A 21,870-nucleotide genomic window follows, 5' to 3' on the forward strand; every position below is an offset into this window, starting at 1 on the left:
ACAAAACATTAAAAGAAAGTTGGTGTATTTTGAGAGACTTTATGGAAAGAAGAGTTAATAGAGATAACTAAGGATATTTCATAATGATAAACGGTCAATTTAACAGGAAGACATAAAAAAAACTAAATCTGGATGTACTTAATAGCATTATAAAAACGACAAATTTATAAGCCCTCTCTCAGTAACTAAAACAAAGAGCAGAAAAAGTCAGATTTGAACTGAACAATTATTAAACAATCTAATTGACATATACAGATCACTATTCTGAAGAACTGCTATCTTCTTTTTTAGAACTGTTATCTTCTTAAGTGCATATAGAATACTTATCCAAATAGGCCATATGCTGAGTTATAACTAAGTCTCAAAAATTTCAGATGAAAAACATAAAAACAAAAGCACAGTGGAATTAAACTAGAAATCAATCCTGGAAAAATCACTTAAAAATCTCCAAAATGTTTGGAAGTTTAGCAACATCTTTTTAAACAAATACAGGGCAAAGAAAACAAATGGAAATTAACAACTATTTTAAAATGATTTATAAAAATGCAATGCAGTAAAACTTATGGGACATAGGTAAAGAAGCATGTAGAGGAGAACATAGTTTTGTTTTGTTTTGTTTTTTTGTACTGGGGATTGAACTCAGGGGCACTCAACTACTGAGCCACACCCTACCCCTATTTTGTATTTTATTTAGAGACAGGATCTCACTGACTTGCTTAGTGCCTCACGGTTGCTGAAGCTGGCTTTGAACTCATGATCCTCCTGCCTCAGCCTCCCAAGCTGCTGGGATTATAGGTGTGTGCCACCGTGCACAGCAAATATAGAGTTTTAAATGCATGTATTAGAAATTAAATGTTAACTTTTATTAATATGAGTTTCTACTTAAAGAAACCCAGAAAAGAAAAAAACTAAGTCTAAAGTAAGTGGAAGGAAAACAAAAACAAAAACAAAAACAAAACAAAAAACAAAACCCAACCAGGGGGCAGGGAAAGAGAGACAGAGAGAGAATACTAAGGATAGGAATGGAAATCACTGAGACAGAAAAGAGACAAAACAATATAAAAAACTAAGTAAAAGTCTGAATTTTGAAAAGATTAATAAAACTGATAAACCCTTGATCAGACTGTTCAAGTAAAATAGAAAATATAAATTATTATAATCATTATTTTATTATTATAAATAAAAGAGGCTATCACTACTAATCTTATTGATATTAAATAAATAATGTTGGGAAGTTTTATTCTACTAACTTTGACAACTTCATTGAAATGGCAAATTTCTAGACAAATGCTTTTCACTAGAAAAAAAGAGAATATCTGAAGAATTCTTTAATTAAGAAATTGAATCTGAAAGCTAAAATCTTCTCACAAGATAACTACATGACTTCAGTGGAAAATTCTTCCAAACAAGAAAGAAATAATATCAGTCTACCACAAAGTCCTTCATGAAATACAGAAGTAGGCAACACTACTCACTTGCATTAAGAGATCAATATAAACTTAACATGAAATCCTTGTGTAGACATTACAAGAAAGGAAAGTCATCAGTCAGTATTTCTTAGAAACTCAGATGGCAAAAGAAAATCTAGCGAATCAAACCCAGAAAACATAAAAATCATACTACATTATGAGAAGTTGAGGTTTATTCTTAAAATATGAAGTTAGTTTAATATTTAAAAAAATCAATGAATGTGGGCTGGGGTTGTAGCTCAGTGGTAGAGAGCATTTGCCTAGTACAGATGAGGTACTGGATTTGATCCTCAGCACCATATAAAAATAAATCAATAAAATAAGTATTGTGTCCATCTACAACTAAAAATATATTTTAAAAAGATCAATGAATGTGGCCTGGGGTTGTAGCTCAGTGGTAGAGGGCTTGCCTAGTGCCATGTGAGGCATTGGGTTCGATCCTCAGCACCACATACAAATAAATAAATTAAAAAAAGGTATTCTGTCCATCTACCAAAAAAAAAAAATGAATGCAATTCACTTTACAGAATAAACAGATGATCTTAATGAATAAAGAAAATGTATTCAGCATCTCTTTTCAGTAAGGAATGGTAAGGTACTCAATCTAATAAAGGATATCTATAAAAGCAAAACAAAACACACAAATGATAATACAAAGAAAATAACAAAACAAAACTACAGCAAACAATCCTTAAGAGTGAGAGTTTGAATGTTTTCTTGAAAGTCTGAGAAAAAAACAAGGATGTCCACTCCCCACTTCTATGAAAATTCTATTTAGTACAATGAGGTATGAGAAAAGAAACAAAACATAATTATTAGAAAAGAAGAAGAGATGAAAGAGTTGTTGTTTTCAGAAGACATGACCATGGCTAAAAATTTTAGAACATTAATTGAACTATTAGGTTTAATTTGCAAAAGCTGGGCATACACACCTATAATCCCAGTGACTCAGGAGGCTGAGGCAGGAGGATTGCAAGTTCAAAGCCAGTCTCAGCAACTTAGTGAGACTCTGTCTCAAAATAAAAAACAAAAAGGGCTGAGGATGTAGCTCTGTGGTAAAGTGCCCCTAGATTAAATCTAGTGCTTTAGATTAACATAGTGCTGATAACAATTATCCTCAGTACAAGAAATCTAGTGTTATCATTAGTAGCTATACGTATCTACACAATGTTGCAGTTTTGTTTTTTTATCAAATAAAAAGTTTATTTACTATTTATTTTTTGAAAATTTTCTTGTGATAAAATGTATACAACATAAAATTTGAAAATTTAACAATAAGTCTTTTTACTATAATTGTTAACACATATTGATTTTAACCACTCTTAAGTGTACAATTCAGCAGTGTTCATTACATTAGCAATGTTACACAACCATCACTGCTGTTTCCAGAAATTTTTTCATCATCTCAAACATAAACTCTGTACCTATTGAGCAATAAAAATCCCCTTTCCTCCCTCCTCCTGCTCCTGGCAGCTTGTACTCTACTTTCTGCCTCCATGAATTTGCCTATTTTAGATATTTAACATAAGTGGATCATATACTATCTGTTCTTTTGTGTCTGGCTTCTTTCATTTAGCTTGCTTTCAAGGTTTATTTATGTTGTAGCATGTTTCAACTTCATCTTTTTATAGGTGATTAATATTTGATTGCATTTATATACTACATTTTGTTTACGTACTCTCCTGCTAATGGACACCTGGGTGCTTCCACCTTTTGTCTGTTGTGAAAGGGCTGCAATGAACAGTGGCAGACAAGTCTCTGGGTCTCTGATTTTAGTTTCTTTGGGCATGCACCTAGCAGTGGAATTTCTGGGTCACATGGCAATTCTGTGAGCTTTTTGACTTGTTATCCACAGAGAACACAGCATTTTATATTACCACCATCAAAATATGAGGGTTCCAGTTTCTCCACCGCCTTGCCAACATGTGCTATACTGTTGTTGTTTCTTAAATTAGATCCATTCTGGTAGATGTGAAGTAGTGTCTCATTGTGGCATTTCCCTAACGACATTTCTCAATCATGTTGAGCACTTTCATGTGACTTCTGTCCATTTATTTATCTTTTTTGGAGAAAGTTTACTCAAATTATTGCCCATATTTTAACTAGGCTTTTTGTTGTTGTTGTTGTAGGGGTTCTTTGAATATTCTGGGTATTAAACCTTCATCAGATAGATGATTTGCCAATATTTTCTCCTATTCTATATATGGTTTTTTTCACTTTTTTCATAACTTTATTTTACTTTTTTAAAAATGTGGTGCTGTGGATTGAACCCAGTGACTCACAGGTGCTAGGCAAGCTCCACCACCGAAACACAACCCTAGCCCTGTCTTTTCACTTTCTTGATACTGTCTTTTGAGGCACAAAAAAGATTTTGGGGAAGTCAAATTTATCTATTTTTTCACTTGTTGCTTGTAATTTTGGTATCAGACGTAAGAATTCATTGCCAAAATTTGCTTGGCATTGAGCTTTATAACAGCAGTATCATTCTAAAGTAATTTTATGGGTCTTTCAGTTTTCTCTCAAAATTATAAGTTTATTCATGTTTTTTAAAATTTTTTATGCATTTTGACAGCTGTATAATGTTCCATTGTATGAATGTACCACACATTATTTACCTACTCTTATTGATAGATGTTTGTATTGTATCAATACCACTGTGAATATCCCAAGTGATTCTTTGGTACAGTCTAACTTCAGAACCACTAACCTTTTTAATTTTTTTAAATGAACAAAACAACCTTTGAACTGCTGGGGTTTATTTATTTATTTATTTTTTTTGTACCAGGGATTGAACCCAGGGACTCTTAACCCCTGAGCCCCATCCAAAGCCCTTTTTATTTTGAGACAGGGTCTTGCTAAGTTGCTCAGGGTCTTGCTAAATTGCTGAGGCTGGCTTTGAACTCACAAGCCTCTTGCCACAGCCCCCTGAGCTGTGTGCACCACTGCTCCCAGCCCCATTTTGTTTTTTTGAGACAGGGTCTTGCTTAATCACCCAAGCTGGTCCCAAATTTGCAATCCCCCTGCCTCAGCCTCCCAAGTCACAGGATTACAGGTGTGCACCTTCTAAGTTGCTACTTTCAACTGAATTGTACATATGCAGATATTTGAATGTAACATTGATTTTTCTCATCTGCCTATTTGAACTAATAAGGACTACAAAACCACAAGCATCACTGTCATTGAGTGTGATCTTGTAGTCGATGCTATAACTTTAACCACTTTAAGGAATTTCTTGGAAAGAGCAATTGGAGAACACAGTAAGTAGTTGGAGAGTTTAGCAGCCTCAGGGAGATCCCCAGGAAGAGTGGATAAAATGACTGTGAAAGAAAATGGTTTCTTTACAGTTGCCACGTAAGCTAGAAATGTCCATACAGGGTTTGAAACAAAGAAGGCCTTTTTCATGCTGAAAATCCTCCAGAATAGAGACAGATTGGTATATTTTGAGTGATTTCCTGCAAAGAGCAATCACAGAAGAAGATACAACAGTTTATAGATTTCAGGTTGGAGAGATTTTAGCAATAGGGAGATGTTCACACAGGATGGGGAAACTGATTGTGAAAAGGAAATGCCTTCTTTACTGTTCCATCTAAGCTAGGTTGCAGGAGTGTCTATCAGGGGTTTGAAATAACTCAAAGGTCTTTTTCTGTGTTGAAAATGGTCCAAAATAAAGAGACAGATTAATAGTCCTCTCATTCAGGCTTTCTGCCCTGTTGCTGTTTTCTGGAAACACTTGGCAGGTACATGGGGTCATAAAGTTGCCAGATTTCTTCAGGGTTGTAAAATAACACCATGGGAAAGCCAAGCATGAAGCAAGAGATCAACTCTTAACAAGGATGTTGTTTGTGGTTTGGTTACTGGTAACTGCCAGTGACCTTAACAAGCCCAAAGTTATGTAAACACAACTTTGGGTAAACACAGAAATTACAAATTAAGAAAGAGGTGGGGTGAGATTTTGAGGCATAAAAGGCTCAGCAGCCCCCACAGTACTGCACGTCCAGAGGCCAAGTCAAAGATGAGGTGAGTTCATAGAACCCCAGACCCCTTGTTATTTCGTCCTTCTTTATGTACTGGTATAGAAGTCTACAAGGGAGATGCAAAACTCCTGTAATCCCAGCAGCTTGGGAGGCTGAGGCAGAAAGATTTCAAGTTCAAAGCCAGCCTCAGCAGAAGAAAGGCACTAAGCAACTTAGTGAGACCCTGTCTCTAAATAAAATACAAAATAGGTCTGGGGATGTGGCTCAGTGGTTGGGTACCTTGGAGTTCAATCCCTGGTACTCCCCCTACCCTGCAAAATCTATCTCTATATCTGTCTGTCTGTCTGTCTATCTATCTATCTATCTATCTATCTATCTATCTATCTATCTATCTATCTATCTATCTATCTATCTATCTATCTGAAACAAGACCAAGTGCTAAACTGTGGTGGATTAAAGCACTTAGTATATTAAGCCCTCTCCTTTTTTGTCTCCAAAGATGGTTCTCTCAGGCAGTGCTGTCTTTCCCAGGAGACAGGATCTACTCTTAAGAAGGATCTTCCTGCTCCTGCTCCTTCTCATCTTCCTCTTCATCCTCCTTTTCTTTCTTTTTTGCACTACTGAGGATTGAACCCAGAAGTGCTCTACCACTGAGCTATGTCCCCAGTACAGATCGTTTTTCTTGAGGTTACAGTTTTCCTCTTCACAAGGGTGAAGCTTCCTGGCATTGTGACTATATTTACTAGAAAATTTTTTTTTTCTTTTTAAAATAAGACGAATAGCAACACATTTGAGTGATATAATTAAGGATCTAGATTTGATAAAAATAAGACTTTTTGAATTGTTAAAATAACAAGATAGGAAACTTAACATCACACCAAGTAATATCTGAATGACTGACATCTGCCAGCAAGATGGTTACTCTTTCTTGTAACCTCCTGGCATTCTGGAGTTTGATTACCATTTCGGTATTAAGTTGTGTGTGTGTGTGTGTGTGTGTGTGTGTGTGTGTGTGGCTGGTACTAGAAATAGCACCTAGGAGCACTTTACCACTCAGCTACATCCCCAGCCCTTTTTATTTTTATTTTTTGAGAGTCAGTCTTGCTGAATTGCTGAGGCTGGTCTAGAACTTTCGATCCTCCTGCTTTAGTCTCCTGAGTTGCTGGGGTTATAGATGTGCACCCAACTAATGATATACCATTTCCTAAAGGCAAATGTTCATGAAATAATTCATACAATCATATGTGGATTTTAAATGACATATTTGGGCTTGATCCAGTGATGAGGGCCTGTAGTTCCAGTTACTCGGGAGGCTGAGGAAGGGCGTGTTGCTTGAGCCCTGGAGTTTAGAGACCAACCTGGGATGTTTCTTCCCATCTCAGGAAAAAAAAAATGATTATATATTTAAAAAGTCTTTTATTATAGAAAATTCCAAAAAGTAGAGAGTTTAGCATACTAAGCCCCATGTTCCCATCTTTAAGCCCACATTACATTGGGTACATCCTGTAGCCTAGGGCTTTAGGGGTACCTGATGGAGCTTCTCTTGGCTGGAAAGCTCATATATTATTGCCAACTGAATGTTTCCTAAAGGCGGCCAGTAACTGAGGCTCCCTTAACTCTGCCTTCCTATCTTGGCGGTTCTCTGAAGTGGACGTGATGTTCCTAGCAGCATGGAGCTTGCTGGAACTGGGTGCATTCAGAAGAGCTGCCACAGCCTGTGTGCGGGAGCGGGAGGGCAGCCTTTTGTCCCGGCACTTGCACACGTCTACTTTCTTTTCTGGTTGCTTGAGGGTGTGTGTATGCGCACGCACACACGTGTGGTGAAGCAGGAAGATCAGCTTTGTATTCTTTCCCATCATCTCTCTGCAGCACCCTGGGAGCTCTTGTCGCCCTCCTGCTCTGGGGACAGCTTTTTGCGGTGGACGTTGGCAATGATGTCACGGATTTTGCAGGTAGGTCTTTGGGTTTGGGCAGTAATTGTGCATCCCCAGCTCTGCTGTGGCCTACTCTGACCCCACTGGATCTGCACTCTTGGAGAAGAGCCAGCTGAGCCTTCTCATCCTAGTCTCTCCTAGAAACGAGGGGAGATGCCCTTTATTGTCTTCCAGGGGTCAGAAGGAGGTTGATGTGCACAGCAGCTTCCTCTCTGACTTTTTATAGGTCTCTGGGAGTAATTTCTGAATATTAACTTCCTTTACTGGTTTCTTCTTCTTTGCAGATGACAGCTGCCCAAAGCCCCCTGAGATTGCAAATGGCCGTGTGGATCACATGGTTCGCTACCAGTGTAAGACCTACTACAGGCTGCGCACTGAAGGAGACGGTGAGGCCTGGGCAAGAGTCTGCCCAGCATACGCCATGGCCCTGACATCCCCATAATGGCCAGCAAGTTCACCTGCACTTCTTGGAGCCAGATTTAGATATTGAATTAGGTTTTGTCATCAGTAGGTGGTTCTGTGAGCAAACTTTTATCAGCCTGTTTCTCTTTTGTTAGGTGGAAGCCATGCCACGTAGCTTACCTTAGAGTAAGTTCTCCATTTATGAAAGGAAATGTGGTGAAAGAACAAATGACAATGACAGTGGGTAACCCTTCCCCAGGGAGCACTACATTCTGGCACTTTCTAAGTGCTTCCTAACTATTTAAAGCTCAATTAGTTCCCACAGCACTGCTCTTAAGAGATACTATTATTTTTCTGATGAGGCAAATGAAGCATAGAGAAAATGATTATCTTGCTCAAGTTGAGGTGGCCTTTGAGAGCTGGAGTCAGGATCTGAAGTCCCATCTCTGTTTGTTCTGTCTTACCATGACCACAGTCTGTACTGCTGGAGACCCCAGGGCTTGACTTGAAGCTCAGTGCTCCTCCCCTTCTTCATCTTCTCTTAGCCTTTTCCTTCTAAATTCTCTTGAAAAACCTTTCCACCCTGCACGAGGTCCAGAATTAATCTCTTTCTGGGCTCATTTCTTTCCTTTTGTTTCAGGAGTGTATACCTTAAACAGCCAGAAGCAGTGGATCAACAAAGACATTGGAGAGAAACTTCCTGAATGTGAAGCAGGTGGGTGCTGAGGGCTTAGTACATGGGCAGGCACCTAGGCTGAAATGTTGCAGAGTCACATCCCTCTTGTGCGGCTTCCCCTGAGCATACAGGAGCCAAGGTAAGGGATCAGGGAGAACCACAGCCAGTGGAGCCAAGACTGTGCAGTGAGGAGGTGACCTCTAATGGCAGCTCACTGAGCATCTTATTTTAGGGGACTGAAGGGTACTGTCTCTACTGCCCCTGGATTAGGAGACCCTGTGCACACAGACAACCTACCTAGAGAGCCTAGGTCAAAAGTAAAATGAGGCCCAGAAAGAACAAGTCAAGGAAGGCTGAGTAAAAGCTTAACCCATGGAGGTATAAAACAGGAATCAGGAGTCTCCTTGCTTCCCCCTTTTTCTCTGGGAACAGAGGATCTTGCTCATCTTCTGCCAGCAGGGCTGTGGAAGTGCTAATCTGCCCTGGATCAACTGTAACATCTGTAAAATCTGCATTCCTGCCAATGCTAACAGAGCCCTTGCGAGTCAGAGAGAAGGAATTATATAGCATCCAGCCCTTTCAATAGTTTCAGGGAATTGTGGAAATTCCTTTGTAGTGACAAAAATTATTATTTAAATATACATATAGTTTGTCAGCTAGGGTTTAAAAATCTCAGTGTTACTTATTTCTTTTGTGTTGGAAAAGCAGGAAATAGAGCTCTGCTTTGCAATGTAAACAATGAAAAAAACATTATTTTAAACTGTGAACACTGGCAATTAGATGAGCAGACGGTAAAGCAAGCATCTAAGCATTTCTAGTTTTGAAAAAGTGAATGATCGTGTAGAAAGACTTGGCTTTCCTAGACTGGGAGCCTTTCACACTCCTGCTCATGGGTTTCTTGCTCTCCTTGACAGTGTGTGGAAAGCCTAAGAATCCAGTGGATCAGGTGCAGCGCATCATCGGTGGATCTCTGGATGCCAAAGGCAGCTTTCCCTGGCAGGCTAAGATGATCTCACGACATGGTCTCACCACCGGGGCCACGCTGATCAATGAACAGTGGCTGTTGACCACAGCCAAAAATCTCTTCCTGAATCACACAGAGGATGCAACAGCAGAGGACATTGCTCCTACTTTAAAACTCTACGTGGGGAGAAGGCAGCTGGTGGAGATTGAGAAGGTGGTTCTCCACCCTAACTACTCTATGGTAGACATTGGCCTTATCAAACTCAAACAAAAGGTGCCTGTCAATGAGAGAGTGATGCCCATTTGCCTACCTTCCAAGGATTATGCAGAAGTTGGGCGTGTGGGTTATGTGTCTGGTTGGGGGCGGAACACCAACTTTAACTTTACACAGCACCTCAAGTATGTCATGCTGCCTGTGGCTGACCAAATCAACTGTGTGCAGCACTATGAGGGCAGCACGGTGCCCGAAAAGAAGACCCCAAAGAGCCCTGTTGGGGTACAGCCCATCCTGAATGAGCACACTTTCTGTGCTGGCATGTCCAAGTACCAGGAAGACACCTGTTATGGTGATGCTGGCAGTGCCTTTGTCATTCACGACCTGGAGGAGGACACTTGGTATGCAGCTGGGATCCTGAGCTTTGATAAGAGCTGCACCGTGGCTGAGTACGGTGTATACGTGAAGGTGCCCTCCATTCTGGACTGGGTTCAGGAAACCATAGCCGATGAATAACACAGGCTGGCTGGAAGCCCTCTTTGTAGTGAGAGTTTACCCTGAAAGAAGGAAAGGTGGATGGGACAGGACACCGTCTGAAGCTGACAGGCACCAGCCCTGGGCTACTGAGTTAATTAATAAAGAACTTGCTATGATTAATTTCTGTGCTGTTTTTAGTCTGAGCCTTTTTTATTCTCTCATTTATGTTACTGGGCAGATGAGTAGATGAGTGGCATAGAGTATGGCAGAGAACACTCCAAGCTGCCTGGAAATTCCCAAGGTGATACAAATTGGTCCATTTTGGGGAATTATGCATTGACTTAATGCCTATTGAATGTCAGGTCTCAGAGAGATATCTCTTTTAAAAAATTTTAGTTGTAGACGGACAGAGTAACTTTATTTATTTTTATGTGGTGCTGAGGATAAAACCCAGTGCCTCACATGTGCTAGGCAAGTGTTTCACCACTGAGTCACAGGCCCAGCCCTCAGAGAGAGAGAGCTCTTATCCTTGTTTTACAGATGAGGAACTACTCAGTGAAGCAACGTGCTTTGTTTGTTTCCACAGCTATTGAAAATGGAAGCTAAACTTGAATCTAGGTCTATTTGAATACAAACCCTTAGTTCATTTTAACTGAATCCTGTTGCTCTTTGAAGTGCATCAGGAGAAAGGGTGCAAGCCTGATGCTATGGTTTAGATAAATGTCTTCCAAAAGTCCATGAGTTTAAGGCATGGTCCCCAGCCTGTGGCACTATTGGGAGGTGGTGGAGTCTTTGAGAGGATTTATGGGAGGAAGTTAGGTCAATGGGCTGTGCCTTTAAAGGGGACTCTGGGGCTCTGGTCTTCTGCTTTTCTTCTTTGCTTTCTGGATGTCACGAGGTGAGCTGTGTTTTGATCTATCATATGCTCCTCTTCATGATGTGCTGCCTCACCACAGGTCCCAAGCAATAGAGCCAACTCTCAAATTCTGAGTCAAAGCAAACATTTCCTTTTGTCACAGAGAGGGAAACTAATGTAAGCCAAAGTGGGATGAAAAGAGTGTGTTCTGACCCAGACAATACTTTTACTGTTTGTGTTCCAACTTTTCAGGGCTCCAGAAAACAAAATAAGGAGGATCTCTGACTTGCTGGGTCTAAATCACAACTCAGCGTACAAACCTGCTAAATGCTTTCAGCTCTCTGGCCATGATCAGATCCCTGGTCTCTTCCATAAGGACTTAACAGAGGATGGCTAAAGTCTCTACCAGACACAATGCTCTGGGACTCTGTAAAAAGTTAGGAATCTCTTCCTCAGTAGAAGATGTTTGCTAACCTGGAAGAAATTCATCCTCTACCCGAAGTCAAATGCAAGCTGTGTGATCTTCCATTTCACAAAGATAAGGGGCTTGCTAGAAAGGGGCTCACAGGTGAAAGGTGAACAGGGAGCTTTTCTCTCTGAATGCTTTCTTGTGCTAGTAAGCCTTTAGTACGCTGACCCTTCACTAATCTACCTTCTTATCATGTCAAACATATGGTCTCTCCTTTTCATAGTACAAAAGGTCACTGATGTCACTATTCCTTCACCAGGATCTGGCCTTCACTGTTAAGTTCTCTTCACATGCACCTTCCAGATCCATCAATATTTGGGGGGGCGGGGCAGGATTTGAACTCGGGCACTTAACCACTGAGCCACATCCCCAGTCTTATTTTGTATTTTATTTAGAGACAAGGTCTCACTGAGTTGCTTATCACTTTGCTTTCACTGAGGCTGGCTTTGAACTTGCAATCCTCCTGCCTCAACCTCCTGAGCCACTGGGATTACAGGTGTGGGCCACAGTACCCGGCAAGACCCACTGATATATTTTGACAGGTGAGAAATAGAGGAGCAATGGAGACATGGACCTATATCCTAGAACTGATGAAAGAAATAACAGACAGAAACTGAAAATTATACAGTTAAATGCTTACAAAATGCCTCTCAGAATGCAGTTATTTGTAACTTTTTCTTTTGATAATATCTTCAGCATTAAGTTTTCTGGAAGAAGAAACCTCCCAGTTTCCTACAGAATTATCTGGTTGTATTAAGTGGTTTCTGGTCACTCCTCAGGAGGAAAACAATGATGAGAAAGATTAAGAAAATCACTTATGTTCTCTGCCTTCCTCCCTATGGTATCTCTTGCTGTTCTGGCCTCCTCCTTGGGTTTCCAGAAACAGTCTGAGCTCTCTCTGCTGCCTCCAACCACGGGCCTTTTCCCTTGGGTCCCTCTGCTGATATACCTCTCCCCTTTCTGCACGAGGACTTCCTACTCTCCCTTAAGATTCAGGCATCGCCTCCTCTCAGAAACCTTCTTCTCTGTCCATGAGTTGTTTATATTTGTGCAGCAGCTAGTGTCAGATGGGGCACCCAGAATATACTCAATAAATACTTGTGGGATGGAAAGAATTAAGATAAAAATCAGGACTTCAGAGATAGATTCCCTAAAGCCCTTAGTAAGATGATGATATGAGAATTTTAGCATGCGCATTCTGAGATTGTGGTGGTATTTAAATACTTATTGTACATCAAATACTGCGTGATTGAGGTTGTGAAGAACAGAAAACCTGACCAACTGTGACCTATGTAAACTGAAGTCTCGAGGGAGGTGGATCTAGAGTTCACTCAGGAACTCAATAACATCACCAGGGGTCAGACCCTTTTCATTGTTCTTCTCAGCATATTATTTTTTCATCTTGATGCTGGTCACCTCCTGAGCCTAAGAATGGCTGCTACAGTTCCATGCATCACTGTTAAAATCAAGTGGGAAGTCAGGGAGAAAAGACAGGTGGTAGTGAAAGGATTCTGTTTTGCTTAAAAAAAAGAAAGAAAAAAGAAAGGATTTTGTTTTGCTTTATTCCTGGAGCTGCTTTCTCCTTTTATCAGCAAAGGACACACAAACCCCCCAGCAGTCTTTCTTCTGTGCCACATTAGCTAGAACTAAGTCTCATGGCTATCCCTCCTGCGAGACAATCTTGGAGAGAAGCACCTAGCAAAGGGGTCAGACAGATAGTACTGACTGCCCTGAACAGAACTGGGCTTGTGCTGGTAAAGAAGGCAGTGCTGCCAAGCAGGTCCACTTCCTATAGCTCAGGGTCTACTATCTCATTCTAGAAAGTCAGTACTCAACAGCTGCCATGAGGCTTGAGAGAAGCAGTCAACTGCCAAGGTTGTGCCAGGAGGACTCTGAAGAGCAAAGCTTCTTTGTAAAGTCATTGGGATTGGCAAATCCCATAAAGGTGATACTTTCTCTAAAAGTTCTGACTTTTTTAAAATTTTGAGCCCATGAAATACAATTTTCTGCTTCAGAAAGCGGTAGCGATTCTGACTTCTGTGAAACCTTTATTTACTAAGAGTAATTAAGTCTCTGTTTAGCTCAAATTGGGTGCTGAATGATATTCAAGTTCTTACTTCTTGGGCAATTTAATAACAAAAAATCTAGTTTATGTTATTGAGGACAACCAAGACAGTGTTTGGTTGCTTTGTCAAATGGGGTCTCATTGTTGCCCAGGCTGGTCTTGAACTTCTAGGCTCAAGCAATCCTGCTTCAGCCTCTTAAGTGACCGGGTGGGACTACCTCTGTGCCTGGTTCAGGATGGTATTTCTGAAAAGTCTCAGTTCAAAAGCCTCTGGGGAAAACAAAAACAAAAACAAAAAACAACAAAAAAAACAAGCCTACTATTAGTAGACAATTACTATTCCAAAAGAAACTGAAGGAAGGCCTGGAGCTGGGGGAGCGTGAGGGATATGAGTGGAGGAATGGGCAGGGGTTTGCATGTACATGTGCACATTCAGAATAGAAAAGAAGTGCTTTGCTCTTACAGGACTGACTTTCCATTTACTTGTGCATCAGATAAACATGGCTAAATCAACTGTACTAGAAATGTCTAGGAGGATTCTGCATCATCTTGAGGGACAAAGAAAAGCACTGTCTAAAGGAAGTTAGAAAAACCACCCTGGGGAAAATGAATACTGTTGCCTCGATTCCTTGGAGGCCTGTAGAGAACAGATGCTCAGCCTTCCAGACCTGGGAGTGCCAGACAGTCTTCTGCTTGGGAGCTGGACATCTTACACACAAGTCACACCTCTTCTCTGTTGGGACACTGAACACGTTTCTGAGGGACTCCAGAAAACAGCACAGCTGGAGTCAGGCACTGTTCCAATGTGTGCCGTCTCTTAATTTCCAACAGTGGTGAATGTGCTAAATGTCTTGATAGAGAAGGTCATATTTGGGAATATTCTTGGGATCAATAGGACTTTGGACAATAAGCTTTCCCCTCATGGCTCCCCGATAGATTACTTCAATCAAGTCTATGAAGTCTTGTTTGGTTTTGAAACTTCCCACAAACTTTGTGTGATCTGGAGACCTAGATGGCACAGGAGAGAAATAACTGCTCTCAGAACTCACAACAATCACTTGCTGAAGACTTGCAGGATAAACAAAATGAACAGCAGATTCATTACTTTCATCTTCTCAGGGAGACTTTAGACACACAGCCTGACATGTGATTTTTCCCACTTGTTATATGATGTGGGCCACACTGTGCTATGTTTAAGATTCTGCTTCAAATATATTTTAATCATTTCATAAGTCATCATCAAGTAGAATTCACTGAGCACTGGAGCAGGTGTGGTTAGTGTTTCTGTGCAAAGTCCATTAACTAGTCAGGGTCTTCTAAGTTCTCACCACTTAAACTTTTGAGATATAGGTATTAACAGATTATTTAAAAAAATTTTAAATGGTAGGTATATTTATTGTAGAAACTTTTTTTAGAGAGAAATAAAATCACCAGTGAGGCCAGAAGATACATTTTGGTGTTATATACTTCTAATCTTATGTGTATGTATGTATATGCATAAGTGTATATATTTTTTCAGGGTAATGAGAATCATATTATAAACTATTTAATAATGTATTTTTTCAGTTAATATATATTTCTTTCAAAGTAATTAAATATGTACCTACAACATCACATTAAATTCCTGGAAATGCAATCACTGGGTTAAAATGTTGAAACACTTTAAAGTTGTTTGATATATAGTGTCATAAATTGCCTTTTAAAAAGTTTGTTTCAAACTAATACTTACATCAATTAAGTACTACTTTACAGTGTTCCAGGAAAATAAATAGCTTTAAAACATTTTCAAACAGTATAACTCGTTTTCTAACAATAATATGTTAGAAGTATGTATCAACCAAAGTAAGAAATGTTAAGAATGATGAATACAGTCAGTGATCTTCACCACTGGGATGCTAACTAGACAGAATAGAAGACATTAAAAAATTCTTGTTATATGTTTTGACAGGCATTGTTGAAGAATGACTTTGAAATATCTGAGTGGCAGAAGACACTCAGTGAGAGAGAAGTTTGCTGACAGAAATGCTTCTTTTATAAACACCATCTACAGTCTCAAAAGTTTAAGAACTACTACATATTATGTTTCAAATAGAATTTCTGGGAAACTTTTTACATTCTATACTTAGTTAATATAACTATTTTGTATTTCTAGACTTGAGAACGATTGGTGCTTTATAAGCTATACTATTCTTCATATTTAAGCTGGAAATTAAAATATTTGCCAATCATTTCTGAAATATTCTCATTTTGTACCTAAGTTTCATATGAAAATTAAAGGATGCATCATTTGAGGAAACAATACTAACACAAGATTCAGAGAACCAATATCATATGCAAATAGGTGAGTTATAGAAATGGCTTCGATAAAGGAAACTTTCAAGATTGCAATGACTTCAAAGTCAAACTTAACTTACCCATAGTCCACTTTCATATGCTGCCCATTGAAGAAAAATACAGTAGATGGAATGTAACTGATGTCAAAATACTGTGTATAAACTGGAGTGTGGTCCACGTCTACCAGGTATATAGCAGCCATTTTACTTAAGTCAGATGAGGTCTTAGAGAGCTGAATGACAAGAGAGGAGGAGGTTACAATAAGAGAAGTAACCAATGTTTCTTCTGGGCAACATTTTATTTTTTTATTTTTACAGACTGCATTTTGATTCATTGTACACAAACAGGGTACAACTTTTCATTTCTATGGTTGTACACAATGTAGATTCACACCATTTGTGTAATCATACATGTACATGGGGTAATACTGTCTGCCTCAGTTCACTATCTTTCCTTCCCCCACTCCCTTCCACCCCATTTTCCTCTACACAATCCAAAGTTCCTCCATTCTTCTCTTGCCCCACCCCCTGCCACCCCCTCTACTTCGTTATGTATCATCATCCACTTATCAGAGAAAACATTCGGCCTTTGGTTTTTTGGGTTTGTTTACTTCACTTAGTATGAAATTCTCCAGCTCCATCCATTTACCAGCAAATGCCATAATTTTATTCTTCTTTATGGCTGAGTAACATTCCATTATGTATATATACCAGTTTCTTTATCCATTCATCAATCAAAGGGCATCTAGGTTGGTTCTTCAATCTAGTTATTGTGAATTGAGCAGCTATGAACATTGATGTGGCTGCGTTACTATAGAATGCTGATTTTAAGTCCTTTGGGTATAAACCGAGGAGTGGGATAGCTGGGTCAAATGGTGGGTCTATTCCAAGTTGGGCAACATTTTACTACAATATTTTGTTTGAAAAAATTTCCTGGGCCAAAACTGTAGCCTGTTTGGGTTCCACATTAGACACAGTGTAACTGTCTTGTTCAGAGGCTGAATCACTGTTCACAGGTTATGAGAGCTCCCTGGGAAAATACACTTTTTTTTTTAACTTTCTTGTCCACATTTGATTACTCCTATAAAAGTAATTCATACTCATTTTAAGTAGGTTGTAGGTATAGAGCTCAGTGGCAAAGCACCTACCTACCCTGCACAGGGTTCTATCCCTAGCACCATGAAACAAACAAAAATCACATATTGTATTCTCTTAAAACAACTCAGAAATATGTAATTCAGATACTGAAATTCCCCTAAATCTCTTTCCACTCAATCCTCCTAGAAATAATAATTATAGTAGCAAATATTTATGCAACTTCCTGCATGCTGCCATACATGCTTTTTGTTTGTTCATTCATTTAATCCTTATACATTCCTATGAAGTATGGATTATCAGAGTTCCTATTTTATAGATGAAGGAAACAGATGTACAGGAGGTAAAGTAACTTGCTCCAGTTCACACAGTTCCTAAACATTAGGGCTGGGATTTGAATTTTGGCAACTTGTCTTCAGAAACTATACTTTGGTTTTTTCTTCCGGTGCTGGGGATTGAACCCAGGGCCTCTCACATGCTAGGTAAAGTGCTCTGCTCCTGAGGATACACCCCAACTCAGAATCTACCGTTTTGACTTCTGTGCTATTTTTTCCTCCCCACGTTACATAAGGGTATAATTTTCTGGTCATTTGTCCTCCAGGCTAACACATTACACATCCGTTTTTTTAACCACATGAGGATTCTTACACTTTAATTTCCATGGTGGATGGCAGCAGTACAGAGGGAAGAGGTCTTAGTCCTTGGTTAAATCTCTGTCTATAATAAACAGAGACAAGAATACACTCACTCTGTCCCATAATTTTTCCCCTTACTAATCAAAGTGTGAAGATGTTCTGTGAGATCAGAAACCATCATCAGGGACATTCTAGAGGTAGTACGTAAGAAAAGAGAATTGGCACCTAGAGAAAACTGAGTTCAAATTTCAGCTCTGTAATTAAGTGCATCTATGCCAGTGGGAGGTTCCTTGACCTCTCTGGTGTTTGTTTCTGCCACTGGGAAATGGGGCCACTGCTCCAGCATCAAAATAAGGCAACAAGGGCTGGGGCTGTGGCTCAGTGGTAGAGTGCTTACCCAGCACAGGTTTGATCACATAAAAATAACTAAAAATAATAGCAGATGGAATGAAAACAAAATTTAAAAGAAGGTAACATTCACAGACACCTGGTAGTGTTTTCTGCTCTTCCACTGTCTAATCTATGAAAATGAGTTTTGAGATCTGCTAGTGGGGAAGGACAATGAAACAGATCCAGCACAAACAAATATTTGGAGGTTTAGCTCAGGGCAAGACCATGATCAGCTCTTAGTGAAAGTGTGCTAATGAACCAAGAGCTACATCTGAGCTCTGCCTGCTCTCTTTCATTCATTTTTCAGACACTGGAACAAGAATGAACAGATTTTTAATAAAAACCACTTATTTGGGCTGGGGCTGTAGCTCAGTGGCAGAGCATTTGCCTAGTACATGTGAGGCACTGGGTTTGATCCTTAGCACTGCATAGAAGTAAACAAATAAAGATATTCTATCCATATGCAACTACAAAATTTTTTTTTAAAAACCATATTTATTTAAAAAATTCACTTACAATGTCATCTAGTTGCAAACACACAGGATCTTCATCTCTCCCAAATCGGAGAACCAACACTTTCTCTGCAGTACTTTTTATTGCTTGGTCTACTTCTTTTTTGCTAGTCAGTTTGGGCAACAGGAAGCTCATCTTGAAATAATCCAAATGTTAATTCCCCACCATAAATCCTGAAACGAAGTTGCAATATTTAAAGACAGTTTAAGTGCAGGAGTCCTAATTAAAACAATTTTTAGAGTAGGTAACATAGTTACATGGTTAAAAAAGAAACATTATAGAAAGGTATACATGAAAAGTGTCCCTCCCCCCTATGGCCCCTTCTTGGGCCCTGTTCCCACTGCCACACATGCCCTACACACCAGGAAACTGTTTTAATTTCTAATGTATCTTCTGGAGTTTCATTACATAGTCACAAGAAAATACAAATACGTGTTTCTTTTTTTGAAGTGGTTTTTTAAAAATAATACTTTATTTTATTTAGTTTTGTATGTGGTGCCGAGGATCAAACCCAGTGCCTCATGCATGCTAGGCAAGTGCTCCACCACTGAGCCACAACCCAGCCCTCTTTTTTTTTCTTAAATATATATATATATATTTAAATTGGTGATGGACTTGTTTTTTTTTTTTTTTTTTTTTTATTGTATTTTCATGTGGTGCTGAGAATAGAACCCAGTACCTCACACATGCAGGGCAAGTGCTCTACCACTGAGCTACAACACCAGCCTACAAATATGTGTTTCTATATTTTCTTTTTTTTACCTAAGAGACGGCATATTGTATCAGTCACTGTTCCAGCAAGAAAGAGATGGCACCCTCAAATTTGGTAACCTGAGTTCACTCAAGGCAGGGCACAGGAAAACAACCAGCTAGTAGCTAGCTAGTAACCGCAGGTTCCTGTTCATAGCCCTAGGCCTGGAGGAGCAATGGGCAGCAGTAGTTGCCAGAACTGTGTGGAGGAGAAAGCAGGGTGCAGGGCTGCTGCACAGTCGGCCTGCAGTTAGGGATGTAACTGCTCTTCACTCTCCCTCTGACCTCTGCTCATGTTCCCGATGCCTGTCTCCACCTGGAACCAGAGGGTATGGGAGCTGCTGAGGCAGGCAAAGATCCTGGTCCCAGAGTGGTCCAGAGGAGAAGGACAAATGGCAGAGCTCAGCACACGTTAGCCACTTTTTTTGCTCTTTGAATTTTTTAAACTTAATACATGAAGATTTATCCATATCTCTGTACAGAAAACTTCTAGATTCTCTGCCATAACAGAATATTACTTCGTGCATGCACCATACTTTTAAACAACCTTTTATTGATGAATATTTATATTATCACAACTCCTGCTTTAAGATTTTTGGTTCATACCTTACAAGATGCACCTCATCATATGACAAAGAGATTAAGAAGATGGCATGAAAACCACAATTAAGTAAATGAATCATAAAATACTGATAGAAGTGCCCAATCCAACTGTTCCTTTGGGTGCTGGGTAGTTCATTTCATAGACTAGTGTGCTTATTAATTAGTCTACAAGGACTAGAATACTGGTCACCAAATTTCTAGCTTAGTGTTACCTCTAAAATAGGAGTTTAAGCTGGGTGTGGTGGTGCACACCTGTAATCCCAGCAGCTTGGGAGGCTGAGGCAGGAGGATGGCAGGCTCAAAGCCAGCCTCAGGAACTTAGTGAGGCCCTAAGAAACTCAGTGACACCCTGTCTCTAAATAAAATACAAAAAAGGGATGGGGATGTGGCTTATGGTTGAGTGCCCCTGGGTTCAAGCCCCAGTACCCACCCCCTTGCCAAAAACCAAAAAACAAAACAACAACAACAAAAACCCAACTAACTCAGATCCTAATTTTATGATTAGAAGAAATTTCATATTTGAGAAGCTCCTTGATCAAGGAGCATATCACTGCAGGCATCTACAGAAGACTTCACTGAGACACTCAACACTTTTCAGAGTTGGCTAATGCTACAAAAAAGTAGGATTTCTTTTTCTATGCTTATTTTTTGGTCACAAATCACATTTTAGTATAGAAATTTAATAAAAATTCATATAGGAAATGGAAGTGTTCCAGCAATAGGTATACTTTAAATAGGGAAGCTGATTACCAGGAGGGACTTTGTCATATTTGAGTGGCAGAAAAAAATCCTGATGAAAGAGAACTTCAAAGAGAATATGGATATGTTCCACCACTGGAATTCAGACAGAGCAAATCCTCTAGGCTACTAATAAGGAGCAAAAAAGGGAAGGCAATGTCAACAGGGAGGCTAGGGATGGGCTTGGACAAATGCTGGAGACCAAAATTGAGACCTATCTAAGAAGACATCCATAGAAAAGGGTATCAACAGAGAATTCACAAAAGAAGAGGTACAGGTGGATAGTAAATACATTTGGAAAGCTAAGCTTTACAAATAAGCAAATAAAGGCAAATCCAAAAAACTAATTAAATTGACAAAGATTAAACAAGATAGTAAAACACAATAAGGGTAACAGTGTGAGTGCAGGGGTAGGCATTCAGAGTTCTCTGCTAAAAGCAGAGGGACAAAACCTTTCTGGAAAGAAAACCGACATACTCTGACAATTCCACTTTTGAGAACTAATTTTTAGTAAATCATTAGACAAATGCACAAAGGTTTATGTACATAGGCTATTCTACGCGCACTTAGGGCAAAAAGCTAAAAACAACCTAAACGGTCAGCAATAGGAGATTGGTGAAATAAATGACAGCAAAGTCCTGCGAAGCGTAATTACAGACATCAAAGAAAAGTTACAGAGCAGCATAGGAAGTATGATTCCACAGTTTTACGAAACCTAACTAGAATATACATGTACATATTTACATAGAAAAGTGGAATATTCTAAAACATCATCAATGGACATACCTGCATATGAACAGAAGGGCGATTTTTATTTACATCGAGACGCACGTCTCTACTTTGGAAAATACCCAACGTAAGTTTTTTAAGGAGGCTTGTGCTTGGGCTATCCTTGGCCTACAGCTGCTAGAGACGATGATACTTTACTCGTCCAGGTCCCCTCCGCTCCAGGGCGGTCAGCAACCGGGGTCCTTTCCGGGAGTAGCCAGGACGCAGGCGGCGCCCTTCTTCTGCCCCAAGCAGGTCGGCGACCTCCAGCCAAAGTATCCCTGGGTCGTTGCCTAGCAACTCTCGTTAGTCAGCTTCTTGAGAACCAAACGGAAATGGAACGAACTCGCGGTAGCCGAACCCACTCAAGAGGCCAATAAACAGAAGAGATTATTCTAGACACCGCCCACACCCCTGACCGGAAGTTCGCTGTCACTTCCGCCCTTAGTCAATATGGTCCTTCTAAAGTCGCGCCCCGCCTCCGGCTCTCCCGCACACAGACTCGAGGCCGGGGTCTCACCTCTCCGCTTAGGCGCGATTGGCCAC

At 39.9% G+C, this 21,870-nt stretch overlaps 2 protein-coding genes across 2 annotated transcripts; one reads left to right on the top strand and one right to left on the bottom strand.

The window, feature by feature from the left end:
- The first annotated feature begins 5,413 nt into the window (after nt 1–5,413).
- LOC306648053 (haptoglobin) lies at nt 5,414–10,302 on the top strand. Its single transcript, XM_079117743.1, has 5 exons — nt 5,414–5,486; nt 7,313–7,395; nt 7,662–7,763; nt 8,420–8,494; nt 9,370–10,302. Exons 1-5 carry the CDS (start codon nt 5,482–5,484, stop codon nt 10,146–10,148), a joined length of 1,044 nt encoding a protein of 347 aa, XP_078973869.1. The 5' UTR covers nt 5,414–5,481; the 3' UTR covers nt 10,149–10,302.
- On the bottom strand, nt 9,632–21,758 carry TXNL4B (thioredoxin like 4B). Its single transcript, XM_079117744.1, has 4 exons — nt 21,343–21,758; nt 18,469–18,638; nt 15,914–16,065; nt 9,632–14,507 (listed from the first exon to the last, which is right to left on the bottom strand). Exons 2-4 carry the CDS (start codon nt 18,598–18,600, stop codon nt 14,342–14,344), a joined length of 450 nt encoding a protein of 149 aa, XP_078973870.1. The 5' UTR covers nt 18,601–18,638; nt 21,343–21,758; the 3' UTR covers nt 9,632–14,341.
- Nucleotides 21,759–21,870: the final 112 nt, after the last annotated feature.

The sequence above is a fragment of the Sciurus vulgaris genome (assembly GCF_902686455.1).
Source record: "Sciurus vulgaris genome assembly, chromosome: 17".
Lineage (NCBI taxonomy): Eukaryota > Metazoa > Chordata > Mammalia > Rodentia > Sciuridae > Sciurus > Sciurus vulgaris.

What these genes read in the sequence shown, in the direction of transcription:
- LOC306648053 (XM_079117743.1), top strand. An exon ending in TGATGTCACGGATTTTGCAG is followed by an intron (nt 7,396 to 7,661) that starts GTAGGTCTTTGG and finishes TCTTCTTTGCAG; the next exon opens with ATGACAGCTGCCCAAAGCCC. An exon ending in GCTGCGCACTGAAGGAGACG is followed by an intron (nt 7,764 to 8,419) that starts GTGAGGCCTGGG and finishes CTTTTGTTTCAG; the next exon opens with GAGTGTATACCTTAAACAGC.
- TXNL4B (XM_079117744.1), bottom strand. Translation starts at nt 18,600, where the DNA reads ATGAGCTTCCTGTTGCCCAAACTGACTAGCAAAAAAGAAGTAGACCAA. An exon ending in GTTTGCAACTAGATGACATT is followed by an intron (nt 16,066 to 18,468) that starts GTAAGTGAATTT and finishes CTTGTCATTCAG; the next exon opens with CTCTCTAAGACCTCATCTGA. An exon ending in CATATGAAAGTGGACTATGG is followed by an intron (nt 14,508 to 15,913) that starts GTAAGTTAAGTT and finishes TGTGCCATCTAG; the next exon opens with GTCTCCAGATCACACAAAGT.